The sequence below is a fragment of the Leptodactylus fuscus genome, chromosome 6, assembly GCF_031893055.1.
Source record: "Leptodactylus fuscus isolate aLepFus1 chromosome 6, aLepFus1.hap2, whole genome shotgun sequence".
NCBI classification, from domain to species: Eukaryota; Metazoa; Chordata; class Amphibia; order Anura; family Leptodactylidae; genus Leptodactylus; species Leptodactylus fuscus.
Window position 1 is genome coordinate 178,660,153 of NC_134270.1, and position 24,318 is coordinate 178,684,470.

The 24,318-nt window shown below is 44.1% G+C and overlaps 2 protein-coding genes across 2 annotated transcripts in view; both read left to right on the top strand.

Annotated features, from left to right (window-relative positions):
* Positions 1-11,783: 11,783 nt before the first annotated feature.
* Positions 11,784-12,746, top strand: LOC142210188 (C3a anaphylatoxin chemotactic receptor-like). Its single transcript, XM_075279214.1, has one exon. The coding sequence runs from the start codon at positions 11,784-11,786 to the stop codon at positions 12,744-12,746; it is 963 nt and encodes a 320-aa protein (XP_075135315.1).
* Positions 12,747-18,094: 5,348 nt separating this feature from the next.
* The window catches only part of LOC142210189 (N-formyl peptide receptor 3-like), a 51,294-nt gene continuing 45,070 nt past the window's right edge, over positions 18,095-24,318 (top strand). The window contains exons 1-2 of the mRNA XM_075279215.1: positions 18,095-18,162; positions 18,313-18,493. Coding sequence (XP_075135316.1) covers positions 18,095-18,162; positions 18,313-18,493 — 249 coding nt within the window. The remainder of the gene's footprint in view (positions 18,163-18,312; positions 18,494-24,318) is intronic.

Below are 24,318 nucleotides of genomic sequence, written 5' to 3' on the forward strand. Positions count from 1 at the left end.
CTCTTTAGGGCTCTATCTGGTTGGGATCCCTGGCAGCTTGCGATAAGCGCGAGCTGACTTTTTCCCATAGGAATGCATTGACCAGCGTTGATTGGCCAGTGTACAGCATTCGGCCAATCAATGCTGGTTCTGCTGTAGGAGGCGGAGTCTAAGATCTGTCCACAGCAGTTTGCATTGTGCCACAATCAAGAAAAAACTTTTAGTCCGGCAGCTCTCCGATATAAAATATAACTTTTAATAGAAAACACCATAAAATGACAAAAAAACTTGGTGTAATACACAAAGAAAAAATAACTAAATAAACCCCCTAAAAAACTCAGACGCATTTCGGAAACATCGTTCCTTCCTCAGAGCGTGTGTTAGTAAAACTAACTTGGGTATATATAGGTTATCAACATGTCGATACTAGGTTAGATTGAATACACCTGAACATACTCACAAAACCACATGTCACAACCAACTTTACATAAACAAAATACACATTCCTGTGTTTTCCTTATATAACATACATTTTTTCAAAGTTACATATTACTTCACCTCCTATATTGCCTAAATCCATATATTCGGAAATGTGGTAGAAATTTAGTTAGATCAATAAACACTTTTCAAAAAAATAGATATGGTTCAATTCACATTGGCTGCAGTTTTTATATTGCTTGCCCAAAAATCGCATATACATAATCATCTCAAAACCTTGATAACTACTTCTCAACCAAAAAATAAAATAAAATAAAATGTGGTAACATCAAAAGCATTCATTATATCAACCAAATATTTACTAGAGTATGACTATATTGTATTACAGATCTAAAATCACTAGACTTACAGAGATCGTTACCCATCTGCGACTTCCGCATGTCCGAAAAATTATATGTACTCTGTATCTTCCCTCCATGGAAGCAGTGACGATCCATTCCAAGACTGGAACAATGACCAAAATTATCTATATATAACTTTCTCATCTTGAAAATAGAAAACAAAACAAAATAGGGAACATCCTTCCACGAGATCATTCCGGTCACGTGATATTAACCAACCAATAAAAAGTGAGACACATCTCTTCATAGTAAAAAGACTCCTCTCCTGGGTGCGACTAGAACACATGAATGACCTCATTCTAAATGTCGGATCACGTGATCAGAACTTGCCAATAAGAACTTATTAATGGTCCTAAATGGGTTATCTGTAAAAAATTCCTACCCGCTACACATAGTCACCCGACTAGGCGCCAGGGGAGGTGGGACAGGAACTACGACAATGGAGGCATCCAAAAAAAAAAAAATCAGAAAAAGGAATTGGCGATGAAATCAGGTGACCTCCACTTTAGACAAGTGGTGGATTTAACATTCTATTAATTTGGGACTGTGAACTATGTGACTGTGAGACAGGGACAGATCTACAGGCAGGGTTAGCTAGGGATTACCTTTATTTAGGCGGGAATGTTACTCACCCAGCTCTTTGGGGCACTATCTGGTTGGGATCCCTGTCAGCTTGCAATATGCACAAGCTGACTTTTTCCCATAGGAATGCATTGACCAGCGTTGATTGGCCAGTGTACAGCATTCGGCCAATCAATGCTGGTTCTGCTGTAGGAGGCGGAGTCTTAGATCTGTCCACACAGTTTCCATTGTGGTCCAATCTCAGATGTAGCACTGCTGACACAGCTCTGCCACATGGAGAAGCGGCAAAGCTCAGCACACACAGAGATGCAGCTGAGCTGAGTGTGCAGCAGGGTTCAACGCACATTCAGATGAAGCAGAGCTGAGCATGCAGTAGGGTTCTCCAGTGTAGCAGAACTAGCCATGCACTGAGCTCGAACTCCGGTGTAGCCAAGCTGAGTGCACAGCCAGCTCTGCTTCATCTCCGGTGTAGCTGTACTGAGCGCACGGCCAGCTCTGCTGCATCTCGGCATAGGAATGCATTGACCAGGGTTGATTGGCCGAATGCCTTACAGAGTACAGCATTCGGCCAATCAACGCTGGTTCTGACGGAGGAGGCGGAGTCTAAGATCAGTCCAGAGTAGTCTCCATTCTGGTCTGATCTTAGACTCCGCCTCCTCACAGATGAGCCTCCGGCAGAACCAGCGTTGATTGGCCGAATGCTGTACTCTGTATGGCATTCGGTCAATCAATGCTGGTCAATGCTTTCCTATGGGAAAAAGTCAGCTAGCGCATATTGCAAGCTGACAGGGATCCCGACATAATACAGGTACTTGGGCATGTTAGATGCCCCCAGACATGCTTCCCCTGCTGTCCCAGTTGCATTGCAGAGGTGTTGGCATCATTTTGTGGGGTGTCATAGTGGACTTGGGGACCCTCCTGAGTCGAATGGTGGGATCCCCTGAAACGAAGCATTTTCTCCCCATAGACTATAATGGGGTTCCATATTCTTTCCAATAGTCAAATATTAAGGGGCTATTCGAAACAAATATCAAATATCAAATATTTTACTGTTCGCTCATCTCTAGTCCTGACTCCCCAACTCCAAATAATTGAATTCAGGTGTTTCGTTCATTGCCCCCAGTTATACATCCCAGCCCGCATCTATAATGCCATCATTGCACACAATAGTGACAGAATAGTTGGTTCTCTGGAACTCACTGAAATCCAGTAGAAGCCACCACTGTAACAAGTTACCTCCTGAAACTCACCTGAACTTACTATAAGGTCCTTGGAGTTGTGTACTTATCTATGTTACGGCATTCCCCATTGAACTTGCTTATATGCCTATTGCCTTTTGGGACCAATCTTGAACCTCTCCATCACATTTACCTGCAGGATCTGGTGATTAAATGATCCACTTGGACTTAATGATGAAATCTATAATTCGTGTCATGTGCTGGGGATATTCTCGAAACGTTGCATTGTATCAATAAAGAGTTTTTATGTGACGCATAACCATATCTGGTGTTCTGTTCAATTCTACTTTTTGGCTTATACCGTTACGCGGGGAGGTGATCAGTTCCGTTTTGAACTGGCACCCATGGAATAACACATACATCTGAGTGCTGCCTCCATGCATTACTAGAGTAGATATTCCACCATCACCTATGAATGGTTTTATTGAAATGTTAAAGGGTCTAGGAACGCCAGCAACACGAAGTGCAAACAGATCACATAAACTTACAGAGTGGGGGTGCCAAGTACTGAGGAGCATAAAAACTCTCCCCACCAGGAGCTTTATGACTTGGGTTTCCATGCTTGAGTATCTGCATCCAAACCTAACAACACCAAGCCATCCTATGGAGGGGTGTAACCCTTCGCTCAAGTGGTATAAAGCACAGAGCTATGCATATAGTTTAATGTACGGAAAGCTTAATGCTTCAGTAGACCAAGACATTTTAGAGAATTCAGTTATACAACCTTATTTATTAACCCTTTCCGAAGTAGGTCGTAATAGCAAAGAAAAAAATAAATAAATATTGGGTGTCCAATACAAACAAACAAAAAAAACCTTCAAAGCTGCTGAGTCAGGTGCACAAGCACTTTCGCGGTCTTTTGACAAGTCTATATATCAGCATGTGTGTACAAACCCGCTGTGCAAACATTCTGGAACTCCGAGAGGTAAGAGAGCGACTCCCTGACTCCACTGACATCTAGGAGACTAAGACCCAGATCTCTTTAGACGGATGTAGGTAATTTCTTGAAAAACAAACATATAGAGTAGACTTGTATAGTCATAGAGGAAAGTACAGGAATGTGGTCGGACAACACTTTGTGACTTCTTGGGGAAGTCGGGGAGAATAAAAAGAACGAGCAGACTAAAGAGCAGAGACAGAAGTGCGGAGACTACGGTGAGTATTACACTACATGATATCAGAGAGTTCTGTGTGTTTAGGGTTAATATCAGAGAATGGACAGAATAAACCTTGTCTTATTTCTATGTCCTGTGTTAGATCCAAAGGCTTCTATCTCCACACAATCTTGAAGTTTTAGAAGTTATAATTGTTATATCAATAAGTGAATCGGCTGAATTTTTTCCCTGTACATAAGTAATGAAAGTAATTACAGGTTTTGTTTGTTTTTTTTTTTCATCTAAAATGTTTCTACTTTAATATACAGTAAGCGATGACTTTTGGAGATAGAACCTTATTGTTTCAGAAAATGTCAAATGTCGTTGAGCAGATAGAACCTTTTGCTTTGTAATAACACAATGATGGAAAAACTCGTCTCAGATATGTGAGGGGTAAAAGTGATTGCCATTTTATTCTAATTCTATTTATTTGTTTTCACAAACAACAATGATAATTGGGATGAAATAGATGAGTATTAGCAGGTGAGGCCGAGAACTTGTAAGTGTTGTATGAAGAATAGAAGCTTGTTATGTTCTTAGTATTCCATGTCTCTGCACAGTGACTATTGCACAAGAAACTGGGAATCATAGAACAAATTATTTTATCTTCAATAGAGTTTTGTAATAAACAACATCCACTGCCGGGGTCCACCTGAACATCGATTTGATATTATTTTTTTTTGCATCTGCCACCAAATTGGTTTTAGCTACTGATTTACACACAGAAGGAAAACTTTTAGCTGCCAGATCACTTTCTTTTGTGCTCCTTTTTGCTGTTGTAAAACAAAAGGACCTCATTATAGTCTATGGGGTCCATGTGCTTTCATAAGTTCACCACTTGTTAATGTGTTCGGTATTCAATACAGGGGGTCTCATGCAGACTCCCCAAACATTGCAGTACTTACAATCTCTTATGAGAGTTGGCACCCGCTCCCTGTCAGCCATCCCCATATTGGTTTGAACCAAGTTTCAAGGTTCAGTAATGAAAAAGTATCTTTCCCATATGATGTTCTGTTCTACTCTCTAACTCTCAACCAATAATGACTCTCCCTTCCCTACAGCACAAAATCGTCATCTATCGTTACTACAGCATCTACCAAACCAACCTTTCCAAGAGCCCATTACCTCTCACATCCCTCCCATGGCTCCATAGACACCAATGGTCCATTAGTGCTGTTTCTGGACTCTCTTACATTACCTAACAGGTCCTTGTTGTGTGTCAGACATACAGCACCATTTCAGGACTACACTGAACCAGCCCCCAGGAACACAGGGATCAGGTAACCCAATGGCAATATCTTCAGCTGAACTACTTTTGTAATGCAATAGATAAGGGGAGAGTGGTGGGGAGGGGGGCAAGGAGGGGGAGATCCAGAGGAAAGAACAGTGAGGGGGGAGGGGGTAATGGATGGTTGGTGATTCAGTACTGTTTGCGCTCAGGGTGCCCAGATCTGGATATATCAGTCATGGTTTCTTTCTTTCCAAGTGATCAGCTCCTCAAATCTCGCAATTTGAAGTACTTTCTATTTCTGCATTTGTATGGTTGGGGGGAGCTGTTGTAGCCAGTGTAGTGGGATGAAGGTTTTGGCTGCCTCCATTAGATAGGTCAGAGGGTTTCGTCTTGAAGGCGGATGGTCGCCAGTGGTTCTCACCAGAAGAACTCTGCCTGGAGTAAGAGAAAGTCTATTACCAAGAATGAGGGCAACTTGTACAGAGATATCATGCCAGAATGCCTTAATAAGATCACAGTCCCACCAGATATGTAGCATTTTTCTTGGTTGTTTTTTGCACCTCCAGCAGAAGTCTGAGGTGGAAAGTCCATGGTTGTTTAGCCAGACTGGCGTCCTACACCACCTGACTAGAAACTTGAAGTGCGACTCTTGTATTCTTATGCAGGTGGAAAATCCGTGGGAGTGGCTCAGAATGAAAGCAGTCTCTTGCTCAGTAAATGTGGTATTTAGATCTTTTTCCCATGATAACAGATATGTGGGTTTGGATGGTTTATGTAAAAGGGTTATAAGCGCCTTGTAAGTGGTGAGGCTTTCTGGACTTAGCTGAACTGGTTAGTAAAGTATAACAAGAAAAGTTCCAAGAGCTCTCCACTATGTAGCAATGAATGAATGCAGGTGCACGGAGACTAAGGGCTCGTTCACATCTGCGCCCGGTCTCCATTCTGCAGGTTTCCATTTCCTGCACAAAACAGGGGCAGGAGACGGAAACCTGCCGGCATGTTTCAATCCCATTCATTTGAATGGGCTTGAATAGTCTCCAGCCATGTGCACCGGTGTTAGGATTGTGCAGAAGCTGCGGCCATGACATGGGCGTCGCTGTCTGTTCCTCTGCACAATCCAGGGTTGCAAGGGTTAACCTGCCTTGTAACAGCTGGGCGTGGTCGACTGGTTGATCGACATGTGTGTCGACCTATGGACGCTCGGATTGGGCAGCTGGACTAGTTGCTGGTGACCGCCCCTTGCCTATATAAGGGGGCTGGGCCGGATGCCCGGCACTCTATGATCACATTACAAACCTGAATTGATGTGCGTGCGTGCGTGCGTGCCTGAAATGCTATTAGTTTGCCCTAGCTAGTAAATGACCCCTGAGCTAGTAATGCCACAGTTTGTCAGGCAGCATACTGCCTTGTATGTGTGGTAAAAGTCTGTAGGGGCAGCTAGCAATACTTCTCAGACAGGGTGACTGGGAGTGGGCTTGGCAGTGGTTGGTTGGGTGGAACTACCACACACAGGGTTTACTTGGTCTCTGGCTAGTCCTGGAGTTCAGGCTAGCCAGTTTGTTTGTGTGGCTGCTCTGACTGCACAGGCCTCTGTGAACGTTAACAGAGCGCACCTGGTCCTTTAATTTGGCTAGCAGTGACAGGAACTGTTAGTCGGTGTTCACACCAGGTTGGTTTGCAGTTAGTGGCCCAGAGGGCTCCGTAGGGTTTTCATTTTAGTTATTTTTTAATAAACCCTGCTGATTATAACAGTATCATAAAGTCAGAGCCCCACCGCAATAATGACTTTGTCTTCACAATTGGCGAGTCTTGTCAATAGTCTGAACACACGTCTGGGCGCGGTGGAGCAACACTTGCAGCAATCTCCACCAGCTGCCCCAATAAATTTTTCTGACCTGTCTCAAGGTTTAGTTCAGGCTATGGCTCAGTTGGTTGGTAGTCTGCCGACCCCTGCAGCGTCACCGTGTCCACTCCTGCCTCCGGAGCGGTATGCGGGTGAGCCGCAGGGATGTCGCGGATTCAGACACCAGTGTAAAAAATACATTGAGGCCTGTCCCAGTCTCTTCCCAGATGAGAAATCTAAAGTAGCCTTTGTGGTTTCCTTGCTCACTGGGAGAGCATTGGCCTGGGTCACCCCATTAAAAGAACGGGACGCAGCGGACTTGGCTACACTAGCCGCGCTGTGTGAAGCACTACGCCTGGTGTTTCATGGCCCAGTGGCCCAGTGCCCCAGTCCACCTATGCCTCGCAGCTCTTACGTTTAAAGCAAGGCCAGAGCTCGGTAGCGGACTTTGCTATTGAGTTTCGAACCTTGGCATCTGAGCTGGATTGGCCAGACAAGGTAGTGGTGGCAATATTTTGGGAAGGTTTGTCCTCAAATATAAAGGACGAACTAGCAGGCCGTAAGCCTTCTACCTCCCTCTCTGCCCTAATAAATTCAGCTACTCGTGTGGATACACAGTTGTCTGATTGATAGGAGAGTGGAGCGGGGGCTTGAGCATAACCTCATGTCTCTGAGGGGGGTCATAAAATCTACCACTGCCTCGCCCGTTGTGGAGTCCACTGAACCTATGGACACCTCCCGTGTTTCCACTCCTGGTGGCAGCAGGAGTAGGAAAATTAAGGGGGTAATTTGTTACCGTTGCAACAGGCCAGGGCATATTGCTCCTCAATGCTCGACCCCACTGGAAAATAAGGATAGCCAAGTGTCCATCGGGGGTGGGTTACTTGGTACAAAAAAGTCCCAGAATCGTGTCCATTTCCCAGTAGCCCTTAAGCTGGGTAATGGTTGGGTAAACACTAGAGCAATGATAGACTCTGGGGCCATGGGGAATTTCATGTCAGCCAAATTCGCCCAGCAGAATGGTATTCCCATGAGAGCTCTTAAGACCCCCATTAACGTTACGGTGGTAGATGGGTCTCAAATTCGGCCGCAGATCCGATTTGAGACGCCACCGTTGCTTCTGCAGAGTGGAACACTGCATACAGAGGAGCTCTCTTTCCAAATTTTGGAGGGCTTATCTGATGCAGTAATGCTAGGTCTCCCATGGTTATGCCGGCACTCACCAGTCATAGACTGGAGGCAAGGGGAGATTAATAAGTGGAGTCCTGAGTGCAAGGGAAGGTGTTTGTAGGCTATACCACCTGCTGTCCCTCCAGTGAGACCTTCAAAGCAGGAGGGCTTACTCCCTCAGCCTGCAGAGATCTTTACTATAAATGCTACTAAGACTCTGCCAGTACCTAGGTCTCAAAATTACTCCACTGGCCTGTTGCCAAGGACAACGCCGCCTCAAGGCAGAAGCAGGAGGCATAAATCTGCAAAAAAGTTTTTTGTCCCATGCCATCAGGTGCCAGGGAGGGTTTTTGCCCGCAAGGGAAAGCTAGGAAAAACCCCAACACTAAGCTGCACATTGGCATAGTATCTGGGCAGGATATAAGAACTGGACTTTTTTACTCCCCTGACTTGCCAAGTCCTGTACCAAATGGCAAAGTTACATGGCCTGTTTATTTTGCCATGAGTCAGGCCAAGGGCAGGAGCAGAGCTGCAGCTGACATCAGACATAGGTCAGGGATGGAGTTGTCCCCAAGGGATTGTGTCTGGCTCACTCCTCGCCATTTTCGTCTCCGACCCGGAGACACATGGCGTTGTTGCATCGTGGAGGGGGGGGATAGTGTTAGGATTGTGCAGAGACTGCAGCCATGATATGGGCGTCGCTGTCTGTGCCTCTGCACAGTCCAGGGTTGCAAGGGTTAACCTGCCTTGCAACAGCCGGGCGTGGTCGACTGGTTGATCGACATGTGTGTTGACCTATGGACGCTCGGATTAGGCAGCTGGGCTATTTGCTGGTGACCGCCCCTTGCCTATATAAGGGGGCTGGTCTGGACGCCCGGCGCTCTATGATCACATTACAAACCTGAATTGATGTGTGTTGTGTGTGTGTGCTTGGGTTCCTGCCTGAAATACTATTAGAACTTCCCTAGCTAGTAAATGACCCCTGAGCTAGTAATGCCACTGGTAGTCAGGCAGCATGCTGCCTTGTATGTGTGGTAAAAGTCTGTAGGGTCAGCTAGCAAAACTTTTCAGACAGGGTGACTGGGAGTGGGCTTGGCAGTAGTTGCCTGGGTGGTTGGGTGGTACTACCACACACAGGGTTACTTGGTCTCTGGCTAGTCCTGGAGTTCAGGCTAGCCAGTTTGTTTATTTGTGCGGCTGCTCTGACTGCACAGGGCTCTGTGATTGGTAACAGAGCGCACCTGGTCCTTTAATTTGGCTAGCAGTGACAGGAACTGTTAGTCGGTGTTCACACCAGGTTGGTTTGCAGTTAGTGGCCCAGAGGGCCATTTTAGTTATTTTTTAATAAATCTTGCTGACCATAACAAGAGGCACGTATCTAATCCTCCAAAGTGTGATACTGTGTGCACACACGTATCTAATCCTCCCCTGTATGGTATTGGGTGAAGAGGCGCGTATCTAATCCTACTGCATGTGGTACTGTGTGCAGACGCGTGTATCTAATCCTATGGCGTGTACAAATGTGTGCAGACGCGCGTATCTAATCCTCTGGAGTGTGAAACTGTGTGTAGACGCACGTATCTAATCATACGGCATGTGGTACTGTGTGTAGACATGCGTATCTAATCGCCTGGAATGTGGTACTGTGTGCAGACGCGCGTATCTAATCCTCTGGAGTGTGGAACTGTGTGTAGATGCCTGTATCTAATCCTTCGGCATGTGGAACCGTGTGCAGACGCACATATCAAATCCTTCAGTGTGTGGAACTGTGTGCAGAAGTGCGTATTTAATCCTCTGGTGTGTGGGACTGTGTGTAGACGCGCGTATCTAGTCCTACGGCATGTGGTACTGTGTGCAGACGTGTGTATCTAATCCTATGGCATGTGGTACTGTGTGTAGACATGCATATCTAATCTCCCCCCCCCCCCCCCCGTGTGGTACTGTGTGCAGACGCGCATATCTAATCCTCCCCCATGTGATACTGTGTGCTGAGACGCATATCTAATTCTCTGGCTTGTGGTACTGTGTGCAGAGGCATGTATCTAATCCTCCAAAGTGTGATACTGTGTGCACACACGTATCTAATCCTCCTCTGTATGGTATTGTGTGAAGAGGCGCGTATCTAATCCTTCGGCGTGTGGAACTATGTGTAGACGCGCGTATCTAATCCTATGGGGTGTACAACTGTGTGTAGACATGCGTATCTAACCCCCCCCCCCCCCCGTGTGGTACTGTGTGCAGATGCGCGTATCTAATCCTCCCCAGTGTGAAACTGGGTGCTGAGACGCGTATCTAATTCTCTGGCTTGTGGTACTGTGTGCGGAGGCACGTATCTAATCCTCTGGAGTGTGGAACTGTGTAAATGCCTGTATCTAATCCTACGGTATGTGGTACTGTGTGCAGACGTGCATATCTTATGCTCTGGTGTGTGGAACTGTGTGCAGATGCATGTATCCAATCCCCCGTGTGTGGAACCGTTGGCAGACGCAAGTATCTAATCCTTTAGTGTGTGGAACTGTGTGCAGAAGTGCGTATTTAATCCTCTGGTGTGTGGGACTGTGTGCAGACCCGTGTATCTAATCCTCTGGCGTGTGATACTGTGTTCTGATCTGTGTATCTAATCCTCTGATGCGTGTATCTCAGTTTGGATATCAGTGTTGTATTGTGCATGTGGAGTGACCGTGTGTATTGCAGTTGGAATATGAGTGAAAGTCTTGCAGGTTTGTATTGGCTAAGGGGGGGGCACTGTGTTTGGAATGCTGTAGCTCAGCAACGGTGCGTCCAAGCGAGTTGGAGTCTCATCTTAAACCTTCCCGGATATCTGAAGTATCTCTGTACCAAATTTGGTGAAGATCGGTCCAGTCGTTTGGTTGGCATTAGAGAACAGACAGACAGATAAGAATTCATTTTTATAATATAGAGAGATATGAACTTGGAAATGCAGTGGATTGCTGCAATTTTTCAGGCCCGCCCAAAATTCAAGGCTTTTTTCAGCTCTATATGATGTAGTCACTGCTGTGTATTCCAGCTATTCTGTGTGCAGACAGCCAACAATGAAAGCTGTTTCTTGGCTATATATGAAGTTGTATCTGTTGTGTGTCCGTTTTCCACTGTTTGGGGAAAGCTGGACCCCTGTCTCTACAGTGTAGAGCTCTGAGAAGAGCTGCTGGTTTTCTTCTTTAGTTCTTCCCTGCCTATCTGAAGCTAATCCCTCCTAGCCCTCAGCAGATGTCTTTCCCTTCCTATCTCTGACCGCAAAAATGGTGAACAGGGCGGCGGCCGTTCTTATGAATGGGAGGTCAGATGTTTTCAGCAGCCAATGAGTTTTTTCAATTTTTTTCACTGCCTCCGTTGTCGTAGTTCCTGTCCCACCTCCCCTGCACAGTTATTGGTGCAAAAAACGCGCCAGGGAAGGTGGGAGGGGAATTGAATTTTTACTGCATGTGCCGGCTGTTATTCGATTGCGATTGAATACATCGAACAGCCTGATATTCCATCGAACAGCATTCGCTCATCTCTATAAAAGAGCAAATTTATTTTAACCCTTACAGTATCTATATGAGATATTTTACTTTTTGGATACTAATAAAAAAATGTTTTATACTTTGGATATGGATGTTTATTTTTGTTCCTTTGTTTTTTGTTTCTCACTTTCCTGTATACCCACGATGTACAAAATAGATATTTAGATTATATAAACTCTTCATGAGCCTAACTTCTACCCTGTCTTGTCTTCCAAGAGCTATCATGGTTTCAATATGGCAGGATCCTCCAGACATTCACTACAAGCCTGTCTTAATTACTTTATGCAGCATCATTTTTCCTCTTGGAATTATCGGTAATGGATTAGTCATCTGGATTGCCGGATTCAGGATCAAGAAGACAATCAGTGCCGTGTGGTTCCTCCACCTGGCCATAGCGGACTTCTTATGTTGTGTTTCGATGCCTCTGCAGATTGCAGTTTGGGCTAGAATTTCTGAAGCCGCAGGCATGCCCATCTGCATATTGACTACTAAACTAATTACTATGAACATGTTTGCCAGTGTTCTTCTCCTGACAGCCATGAGTATTGACCGCTGTGTATCCGTCATGTGGCCATTTTGGGCTGAAGTTTACAGGACACGTAGACTAGTGAGGATCACTGCAGGAGGCATCTGGGTGTTCAGTTTTATCTTGACCTGTTTAATGGTTTACATAGAAGGATTATATATGGGTAGTATAACTATGTGGTGTATGTTGTATAGGAACTATTATTCTAGTATTAACTTAAATAGGCAAGTTCACCTGGCCAGATTAGTTATAATGTTTGTGATCCCTTTTCTCATCATCTTGACCAGTTATTTGATCATTTTCAATAAAATCAGAAAAAGTAATAGACGCCAGAGATCTCAGAGACCCTACAGGATCATCACCGCTGTTATATTGTGTTTCTTCATCTGCTCGTCTCCATATTACATATTACCAATCATACTCACGGTTCTTAAAGGTATTTATGTAAATGTAATACATCCAGTATATGCTATTATCACCATCCTGGCTTATCTTAATAGTTGTCTCAATCCAATCATTTATGTCTTTATGGGCCAAAATATTAAACCTTATTTCTTCAGATCTATCCCCGCCAGGATTGAAAGAGCATTAAGTGATTATCCCGAGGAGCCAAACAGAGAACCAGAAGAGGGTGAAAATATTTGTAATACAGATGTGTAATATATATTCTTATTAAATATGTGGAAAGAGCTTAAAAATCAGTCCCCAAAACCAGCATATCACCCCAGCCCTGCAGATAGATAGGTTACTGTCACCAGAACCAGCATATCACCCCAGTCCTGCAGATAGATAGGTTACTGTCACCAGAACCAGCATATCACCCCAGCCCTGCAGATAGATAGGTTAGGCTCACCTGAATTAAACATTGTTTCCCCTTGTGACTCACTCTCTCCATTGCCACTTACCTCTTTAGAGCAATGGCAATGATCCTGGTTCTTCCAAAGAGCTCATTTGCTTACTAATAACAATGGCGACATCATGCCAATGGAGGCAGCAATTCCCAATTCCCGCATAAAAGATACAACCAAACGACTTTCCAGCTTTTGCTTGTTGATCTGATTGGCCGCTCTATTAGACAGGATAGTTATGGGGAATGAGCGTTCCTCGGGGGGGATTCATTGCCGATAACTGCCCTGAATATCCCGCGGTCTAATACGGCCTTACTATAGGGCCAGCTGAGTGGTCAGTCGGGAGTCTCAGGTCTTGGCTCTCTATGAATCTCCTCTCTTATCTTTACCACTTATTATATACTATAAACTATCCTCCTGATATTATAGTATTGATAGCTTAGTATTGATCCTGGATTGTCTGACTATACATTGGTCTGTCATTCTGCTGGATTGTCACTTGGCTCTACCTCGGCCACTGATATCCATTTCCCCTCGGCTGTGAAAACTTCTCTATTGTTATCTAATATTGAGCAGAAGATGTAACAATACAGATCAGATTGACGCTAGGTTCACACCTGCGTTCAGCTGTCCGTTCTGTGGTTTCTGTCTTCTGCATGCCAGAAGACGGAAACCACAGACCGGGTCCGGCCGTGAGCGGTGGTGAGCGTTTTATGCTCTCCGCCGTGAAACCGTTTTTTTTAATCCGGACACAGAGTACTGCATGTCCGACTCTGTGTCTGGATTATAAAACCCGGTTTCGCGGCGAAGAGCCTAAAATGCTCACCGCCGCTCACGGCCGGACAGCTTTCTCACCCATTCAAATGAATGGGTGAGAAAGTCTCCAGCAGGTTTCTGTCTCCTGCTCTGTTTTATGCAGAAAACGGAAACCTGAAGTACGGATTGCCGGGCGCAGATGTGAACCAGCCCTGAGACACTTACAGATGTAGCGGCTTATCCTGACTCTCTGCAGAGTGATAACTTTCTGTGCCCTGATATCTTATCTCAGAAGACAACAAAACCCATTGGAAGAGCCGAGTTATCTCTCTGTGCCGCGGTGTTGTTACCTGGTTAGGAGTCCTGTGATCCTCGGCTACACCTGTATATACTACAAGACATTCTGCAGGAACCGCAACAATTTACATCCAAATATTATTTCTAGGGATTCTTACTGTATAATAATGGGGATGTCAATCTCTAAACTTGTCCTATTAAAGTATATAGATAGAGGGGAGATCTGTACTCCGGACCCCCATCTATGTACTAGTATACCGTATAGAGCTGCTCGAGAACAGAAGCTTCTGCTCATGGGAATGGTTGGGATTCACATGTAAAATACCAGATTCATTTATCATTTGGAAAAAAAACAGCCTGTTGTGTTACATTGTATCTGAAATACTATTTTATACTTTTGTTATTTTTAATGATTTTGTACGTTCCTTCCTGTTTGATATTTGCTTTTCTGTGTAAAATTAGTATATTTACAGAGCTTTGTATCATTTCCATCATTTTGCATTATTATAACCTAATAAAACATATTACAGATACGATGAAGTGCGATCATTGTTTCTATTGGGTAAAGTTTCGGAGAATCGGGGGTCATTTCTCCACTTCTATTGGTGATCCATAGACTGGTCAGTTATAGGCAGGGTCAATATAGAGACTAATGCCGGGCACTGGACATGTCCCCCTGGTACTGCTCTCATCTATTATATATCTCATTTGGTTAGTCTCATAGGACTAAAGGCAGAGGTATATTTGTTACCAGGAGGCATACATAAACTGAGGGGCCAGATGAGGGGGACATTAGACTCCGGGGGAAGATGAAGCAGGATATTGAACTGGGGCAGATGAAGGGGGACATTGAACTCGTGGGTACAAAGAGAAATGGATGGGAATGGGTGGAGTCAAAGTAGAAGTGGGCGGGGCTACATTCCGTCCCTATTTCTATTCTTTGGAAGTTCGAAGGTATGTGAAGCTTAAAAGGGTTGTCCAGGATAAAATGAAATCCCTACACTAATCTGCACACCCTCCCTCACATACTTTCTAAATATCATAAATTATTAAAAATGTATATTTACCCATTTTCTGGTGATCTTGTGACGATCTCTTTCCTTATTTCTGGAGACGGAACGTCATTACTATTCCACACCATACAATCCATCATACTTCCCTTCCTTCCAGGCTTCTTCCTGTGGGATGGACCCTCCCTGTTTTCTGACTGCCATCCAGTGCTATAAACCCAGTACTACTCTGTGCAACCGATAATCCACCTCTACTGCGCCGGTCTCTGATGCTGTTCCCACGCCTGCGCAGTAGGGGTGGATTATCGGCTGGACAGAGTAGCTCTGGGTCTATAGCATGCACTGACAGGAAGAAGACTGGAAGGAAGATGGGTAAGTATGATGGTGTGGGTGAGTGGGCTTTTAATTGGGAAGAGCTAGTAGTGGGCAGGATAGCTAGAGAGACGGGGAGGGGGGGTATGGGAGAGAGGAGGGAGGGAGACAAGAAGTGGGGGAGTAAGATAAGAGGGGTAAGTGTGGAAATTAAATAGTAGGAAGTTGAACCATGTAAACAGATGCAAAAGATACCAGGGGCTCCCAGAGACACCAAGAGATCACTCAAAACAATGCAAAAGGTAGATGGGTGCATTTGTTGTGATGTCATCGCACCACCTGCACCGAGAATCAGATGTGTTTTGTCTGTGGTGTGTGTCTTGTTTACCACAGGCATCCAGTGTCTTGCAGTTTACAAGACAGTTAGTTGCAGAATGCATTTTACATAAATCAGTATCTGCAGACACCGATCTAGATAAAAATACAGCATGTATGAATGGTGTCTTGGGGTGGGCCCCACAGAGTCAGTGGGCTCAGGGCAGCTGCACCCTCCACCCCTTCTGCCCCCAAACTAGCTGCACCACTGACTACAGGGTAATGTGAGAGTTGTCTGTGGACATCAGGCCTGGCTAGCATAGTCATCTAGTCGGATGTAACATCTACCCCTGACAGACCCCTACTCACCTCCTGGCCACTACTGTGTGTAAAGGGGGTGCAAGTCTGTACCTAAGTACAATGAGTATGTCAGTCTTCTATAAATTACACAAAACAGACAACTGGTTTGTCTACCATTTAAAGACACTTTACAAGCTCTATCAGCTCCACACAGACGTCTTCACATGATTCAGGGCCATGTTATTTCCAATATATCTTTCTTTTCAATATATGGCTGTATCACTGAGATCCCTCTGTTCTGTATGTGACCATAGAGATAAGAGAACTGCGGAAGATTATTGCAGCATCAAGTCACGATCTTGAGTCACTCTATAAAAGTCACATCTTATATCACTAGAATATTTGTTACTTCTTTGTATTTGGAGTAACTGGATACATTGTATCTGCTGCACAAGGAAAGTGTCTGAGAAGTTCTGAAGGTAAGTGACTCAATGTATCGTGAGAAATCCTGACTTTAGAAGCTTGAAGTTCATAGATCCTACACTGTTTTATAGATAGGTTCCTAGGAGGCCTAAGATTGTTCTACACTATGTTTTATAGATAGGTTCCTAGGAGCCCTAAGAGTATTCTACACTATGTATTATAGATAGGTTCCTAGGAGCCCTAAGAGTATTCTACACTATGTTTTATAGATAGGTCCCTAGGAGCCCTAAGAGTATTCTACACTATGTTTTATCGATAGGTTCCTAGGAGTCCTAAGAGTATTCTACACTATGTTTTATAGATAGGTCCCTAGGAGTCCTAAGAGTATTCTACACTATGTTTTATAGATAGGTCCCTAGGAGCCCTAAGAGTATTCTACACTATGTTTTATCGATAGGTTCCTAGGAGTCCTAAGAGTATTCTACACTATGTTTTATAGATAGGTCCCTAGGAGCCCTAAGAGTATTCTACACTGTTTTATAGATAGGTTCCTAGGAGCCCTAAGAGTATTCTACACTATGTTTATTCCCTTCCCTGCCTTCTAGATTGCTGTGTATACAGCGCTTAATGAGCACTCTATACACGGCTATGAGCGCCACCATGATGCGGCCACCCTCAGATCCGGCGGTCATGTGATCCGCTGGGCTCAGTGTCTTACAAGAGCTGCTGGGTCCTACATACCCAGATCAGCTCTGTAAGTGTAAAGAACAGTGTGCAGGAGGCTGGATTCCTCCTGCAACTGGCGCTAAATGTAGCAGCCTCAGTTGCAAGGGAAATCAGCCTTTCTAACAAAAAAAAAGTGATCAGATGTCCCCAACGGTGTCTTATGATCTTATGTGGACACAATAACGACGTTATTAAAGGTTATAGCCCCACCCCCAACAACACGACATAAAATAAAAATTACTGTAATGGAGAGGAAAAAACTATTTTATAAAGTTTCAGTAGCACTTTGTGTTATTAAATAAATAAAAATTAATAAAGTGAAAACCAGACACAATTTCCCTCCTATTATGCTTATATTTTCCAGGATATAAAAAAAAAATTAAAACACATTTGAAAGTAAAAACAACATAAAAATAAATCCCTATATGTCCCTGAAAAAAGACGCAAAAAGTAGTTGAATGAGACATACGAGAAAAATGACCTCAAAACCGCACATAAAAAAAAAAAAAAAAAAACGAAAATGTGTCTGGTCCTGGAGCACAAATTGGCCCGGTACTGAAGTGGTTAAATATTAAAAAAAAAAAAAAAAACATAAAAAATGTAAATTTTTCTATTGCCATAAATGTACTTATCTGCAGAATAAAAGTGACCTTATTTATGTCACAATTGGTGTTTCTTATTCCCCCCTAAAATACAGCTATTTCCACTAAAAACAAGAGCTCAGTCGGCTACTTTCAGAATGTGACAAAGTAAGGCTATAAAACTTGCCATGTCCTGAGGGCCATATTAGCCGTGACCTTAATGGACTACATAACTCCATATTTCTAGCTTATACATTTGCACACGCGGATGTTTCTGTGCACCTCACAATGAGATCTCCGCAGACTTATGTGGATAATTTCTTGAAAAACATAACATATAGAATTTACTTTTTTGAGATGTGAGCAGATAAGTTACAATATGCGGTCATACAGGAAAGTGATCAGACAGGAATGTGGTCAGACAGTCCTTAGTACATAGAATGGGGAAGTTGGGGAGAATTAAAAGGGCGAGCGGACTAAAGAGCAGAGACAGAAGTGCGGAGACTCGGTGAGTATTACACTACATGATATCAGATAGTTGGGGATCTAGGTCTGTGTGCTTAGGGTTAATATCCTTTTCACTCTTTGTCTATCACTCTACTATTCAAGGGACATTGCACTATGAATAAACTACTTGTTATGGGCTTGAAACTTGCAGAACTCTTTCAAAGGAAGCTATTGTGCCTGATGTTATGCCTGGAGATCCCTGCAACCAGAGGTCTGTTGTCTACACAAGGGAGATGTTTCTGCAAGTACTTATCTCAGCTGGACTGCATGCTTCTGAACCGGCCATCCCCATGATATTGGGAGAAAACAGAAAAGGAGAGGCTGCAGAACAGGTACACTACAGAAGAGCAGGAGAAGGGGACATAGATCCATGATACCCTCCACCATCATGGATAATGTAAGATCAATTGTGATTAAGACGGACAAACTGGTGGCGCTGACCAGGCATCATCAGGAGTTTTGTGCAGGACTGCAGCATGATGCTGTTTACAGAGACTTGGCTTACTGAAGTTACTCCGGACAATATTGTCTCGTTGGATGGCTTTAAACTTCTTCAGGTAAACAGGCATGGGAGAGCAGTAAGAGGAAAGGAGGAGGGCTTGCAGTATTTGTGAATGAAAGATGATGTAACTCTGGGCATATTGTGGTAATTAGAGATGAGCGAACACTAAAATGTTCGAGGTTCGAAATTCGATTCGAACAGCCGCTCACTGTTCGAGTGTTCGAATGGGTTTCGAACCCCATTATAGTCTATGGGGAACATAAACTCGTTAAGGGGGAAACCCAAATTCGTGTCTGGAGGGTCACCAAGTCCACTATGACACCTCAGGAAATGATACCAACACCCTGGAATGACACTGGGACAGCAGGGGAAGCATGTCTGGGGGCATAAAAGTCACTTTATTTCATGGAAATCCCTGTCAGTTTGCGATTTTCGCAAGCTAACTTTTCCCCATAGAAATGCATTGGCCAGTGCTGATTGGCCAGAGTACGGAACTCGACCAATCAGCGCTGGCTCTGCTGGAGGAGGCGGAGTCTAAGATCGCTCCACACCAGTCTCCATTCAGGTCCGACCTTAGACTCCGCCTCCTCCGGCAGAGCCAGCGCTGATTGGCCGAAGGCTGGCCAATACATTCCTATGCGAATGCAGACTTAGCAGTGCTGAGTCAGTTTTGCTCAACTACACATCTGATGCACACTCGGCACTGCTACATCAGATGTAGCAATCTGATGTAGCAGAGCCGAGGGTGCACTAGAACCCCTGTGCAAACTCAGTTCACGCTAATAGAATGCATTGGCCAGCGCTGATTGGCCAATGCATTCTATTAGCCCGATGAAGTAGAGCTGAATGTGTGTGCTAAGCACACACATTCAGCACTGCTTCATCACGCCAATACAATGCATTAGCCAGTGCTGATTGGCCAGAGTACGGAATTCGGCCAATCAGCGCTGGCTCTGCTGGAGGAGGCGGAGTCTAAGGTCGGACCTGAATGGAGACTGGTGTGGAGCGATCTTAGACTCCGCCTCCTCCAGCAGAGCCAACGCTGATTGGCCGAATTCCGTACTCTGGCCAATCAGCACTGGCTAATGCATTGTATTGGCGTGATGAAGCAGTGCTGAATGTGTGTTCTTAGCACACACATTCAGCTCTACTTCATCGGGCTAATAGAATGCATTGGCCAGCGCTGATTGGCCGAATTCCGTACTCTGGCCAATCAGTGCTGGCCAATGCATTCTATTAGCTTGATGAAGCAGAGTGTGCACAAGGGTTCAAGCGCACCCTCGGCTCTGATGTAGCAGAGCCGAGGCTGCACAAGGGTTCAAGCGCACCCTCGGCTCTGATGTAGGAGAGCCGAGGGTGCACTTGAACCCTTGTGCACCCTCAGCTCTGCTACATCAGAGCCGAGGGTGCGCTTGAACCCTTGTGCACACTCTGCTTCATCAAGCTAATAGAATGCATTGGCCAGCGCTGATTGGCCAATGTATTCTATTAGCCTGATGAAGTAGAGCTGAATGTGTGTGCTAAGCACACACATTCAGCTCTACTTCATCGGGCTAATAGAATGCATTGGCCAGCGCTGATTGGCCAGAGTACGGAACTCGACCAATCAGCGCTGGCTCTGCTGGAGGAGGCGGAGTCTAAGATCGCTCCACACCAGTCTCCATTCAGGTCCGACCTTAGACCCCGCCTCCTCCAGCAGAGCCAGCGCTGATTGGCCGAATTCCGTACTCTGGCCAATCAGCACTGGCTAATGCATTGTATTGGCGTGATGAAGCAGTGCTGAATGTGTGTGCTTAGCACACACATTCAGCTCTACTTCATCGGGCTAATAGAATGCATTGGCCAATCAGCGCTGGCCAATGCATTCTATTAGCGTGAACTGAGTTTGCACAGGGGTTCTAGTGCACCCTCGGCTCTGCTACATCAGATTGCTACATCTGATGTAGCAGTGCCGAGTGTGCATCAGATGTGTAGTTGAGCAAAACTGACTCAGCACTGCTAAGTCTCTGCATTCGCATAGGAATGCATTGGCCAGCCTTCGGCCAATCAGCGCTGGCTCTGCCGGAGGAGGCGGAGTCTAAGGTCGGACCTGAATGGAGACTGGTGTGGAGCGATCTTAGACTCCGCCTCCTCCAGCAGAGCCAGCGCTGATTGGTCGAGTTCCGTACTCTGGCCAATCAGCGCTGGCCAATGCATTCTATTAGCCCGATGAAGTAGAGCTGAATGTGTGTGCTTAGCACACACATTCAGCTCTACTTCATCAGGCTAATAGAATACATTGGCCAATCAGCGCTGGCCAATGCATTCTATTAGCTTGATGAAGCAGAGTGTGCACAAGGGTTCAAGCGCACCCTCGGCTCTGATGTAGCAGAGCCGAGGGTGCACAAGGGTTCAAGTGCACCCTCGGCTCTCCTACATCAGAGCCGAGGGTGCGCTTGAACCCTTGTGCAGCCTCGGCTCTGCTACATCAGAGCCGAGGGTGCGCTTGAACCCTTGTGCACACTCTGCTTCATCAAGCTAATAGAATGCATTGGCCAGCACTGATTGGCCAGAGTACGGAATTCGGCCAATCAGCGCTGGCCAATGCATCCCTATGGGAAAAAGTTTATCTCACAAAAATCACAATTACACACCCGATAGAGCCCCAAAAAGTTATTTTTAATAACATTCCCCCCTAAATAAAGGTTATCCCTAGCTATCCCTGCCTGTACAGCTATCCCTGTCTCATAGTCACAAAGTTCACATTCTCATATGACCCGGATTTGAAATCCACTATCCGTCTAAAATGGAGGTCACCTGATTTCGGCAGCCAATGACTTTTTCCAATTTTTTTCAATGCCCCCGGTGTCGTAGTTCCTGTCCCACCTCCCCTGCGCTGTTATTGGTGCAAAAAAGGCGCCAGGGAAGGTGGGAGGGGAATCGAATTTTGGCACACTTTACCACGCGGTGTTCGATTCGATTCGAACATGGCGAACACCCTGATATCCGATCGAACATGTGTTCGATAGAACACTGTTCGCTCATCTCTAGTGGTAATGGAACAATTGTGCTGTAAAGATATGGAACTATTAGCTGTGAGCATGAGACCTTATTACCTACCAAGGGAATTATCACATTATCATGTTAGCTGCATATGTCCCCCCTGTAAAGCTGAATGTACTACAGGCTGTGGTGAGCCCGCTGCAATTGTTACACCCTCGGCCCTTAGCCTTATGTCTGGAGATTTCAACCATGTCTCTCCGTCATCCGCACTGCCCAGTTTCACATAGTATGTAACCTGCCACACAAGAGATAAAACATTGGACTTGCTCTTTGCCAATGTAAAGGAGGCATATAACTCATCAGCCCTACCACCACTAGGTAGATCGGACATCTGGTGCATCTGCGACCGGTGTACAAGCCATTTGTACGTGGAACCTGAAGCTGGTACGAGAACCAGCTGTTACTTGTACAGTGAAGATCTGGTCAGAGGAGTGTGAGGAGGCTCTGAGAGATTGCTTTGTTACAACTGCATGGGAAATGCTGCAGGATTCTCATATCAATAACATGGAGGGGCTTACACACTGCAGAACGAACTACATTAATTTCTGAGTAAAAAACACGGTACCCACAAAAGTGGTGAGGTGCTTCTCTAATAACAAGCCATCGATTAACTGTGATGTAAAAGCGATTCTCAAGGAGAAAAAGATAGCCTTCAGGGCTGGAGATAAAGAATGCCTAAGGGGGTATGCAAAAGGAGCTGAGGCAACAAATTAGAGAGGGGAAAGCCAACTACAGGAGAATGATGGAGAAGCAAATAGCACAGGGAAGCGTCCATAAAGTATGAAATGGTCTTAAGGCAATATCCAGACATATACAGCCTGTCTCCCAGGTAAAAAGAAATATAAAGTGGCTTAATAAACTAGATCTATTCTTTAACAGATTTGTTCACACACCAACTACTTCCACCCCAGCATGTCATTCAACCACCTCCCCCACCATGGCCCCACCCCTACCTGCTCCTACCTCAAACCAAACCAGTGTCCTCATCAGCAGCACTATGGGATTAATATAATAATGTACAGAGCACCATGGGATTAGTATAATAATGTACAGAGCACCATGGGATTAATATAATGTACAGAGCACCATGGGATTAATATAATAATGTACAGAGGACGATGGGATTAATATAATAATGTACAGAGCACCATGGAATTAATATAATAATGTACAGCACCATGGGATTAATAAAATAATGTACAGCACCATGGGATTAATATAATATTGTACAGAGCACCATGGAATTAATGTAATAATGTACAGAGCACCATGGGATTAATGTAATAATGTACAGCACCATGGAATTAATATAATAATGTACAGAGCACCATGGGATTAATATAATAATGTACAGAGCACCATGGAATTAATATAATAATGTACAGAGCACCATGGGATTAATGTAATAATGTACAGCACCATGGAATTAATACAATAATGTACAGAGCAGCATGGGATTAATATAATAATGTACAGAGCACCATGGAATTAATATAATAATGTACAGAGCACCATGGGATTAATATAATAATGTACAGCACCATGGGATTAATATAATAATTTACAGAGCACCATGGGATTAATATAATAATGTACATCACCATGGGAATAATATAATAATGTACAGAGCACTATGGAATGAATATAATAATGTACAGCACCATGGAATGAATATAATAATGTACAGAGCACCATGGGATTAATATAATAATGTACAGCACCATGGGATTAATCTAATAATGTACAGCACCATGGGATTAATATAATAATGTACAGCACCATGGGATTAATATAATAATGTACAGAGCACCATGGGATTAATATAATAATGTACAGCACCATGGAATTAATATAATAATGTACAGAGCACCATGGGATTAATATAATAATGTACAGAGCACCATGGGATTAATATAATAATGTACAGAGCACCATGGAATTAATATAATAATGTACAGCACCATGGGATTAATAAAATAATGTACAGCACCATGGGATTAATATAATATTGTACAGAGCACCATGGAATTAATGTAATAATGTACAGAGCACCATGGGATTAATGTAATAATGTACAGCACCATGGAATTAATATAATAATGTACAGAGCACCATGGGATTAATATAATAATGTACAGAGCACCATGGAATTAATATAATAATGTACAGAGCACCATGGAATTAATATAATAATGTACAGAGCACCATGGGATTAATGTAATAATGTACAGCACCATGGAATTAATACAATAATGTACAGAGCAGCATGGGATTAATATAATAATGTACAGAGCACCATGGAATTAATATAATAATGTACAGAGCACCATGGGATTAATATAATAATGTACAGCACCATGGGATTAATATAATAATTTACAGAGCACCATGGGATTAATATAATAATGTACATCACCATGGGAATAATATAATAATGTACAGAGCACTATGGAATGAATATAATAATGTACAGAGCACCATGGGATTAATATAATAATGTACAGCACCATGGGATTAATCTAATAATGTACAGCACCATGGGATTAATATAATAATGTACAGCACCATGGAATGAATATAATAATGTACAGAGCACCATGGGATTAATATAAT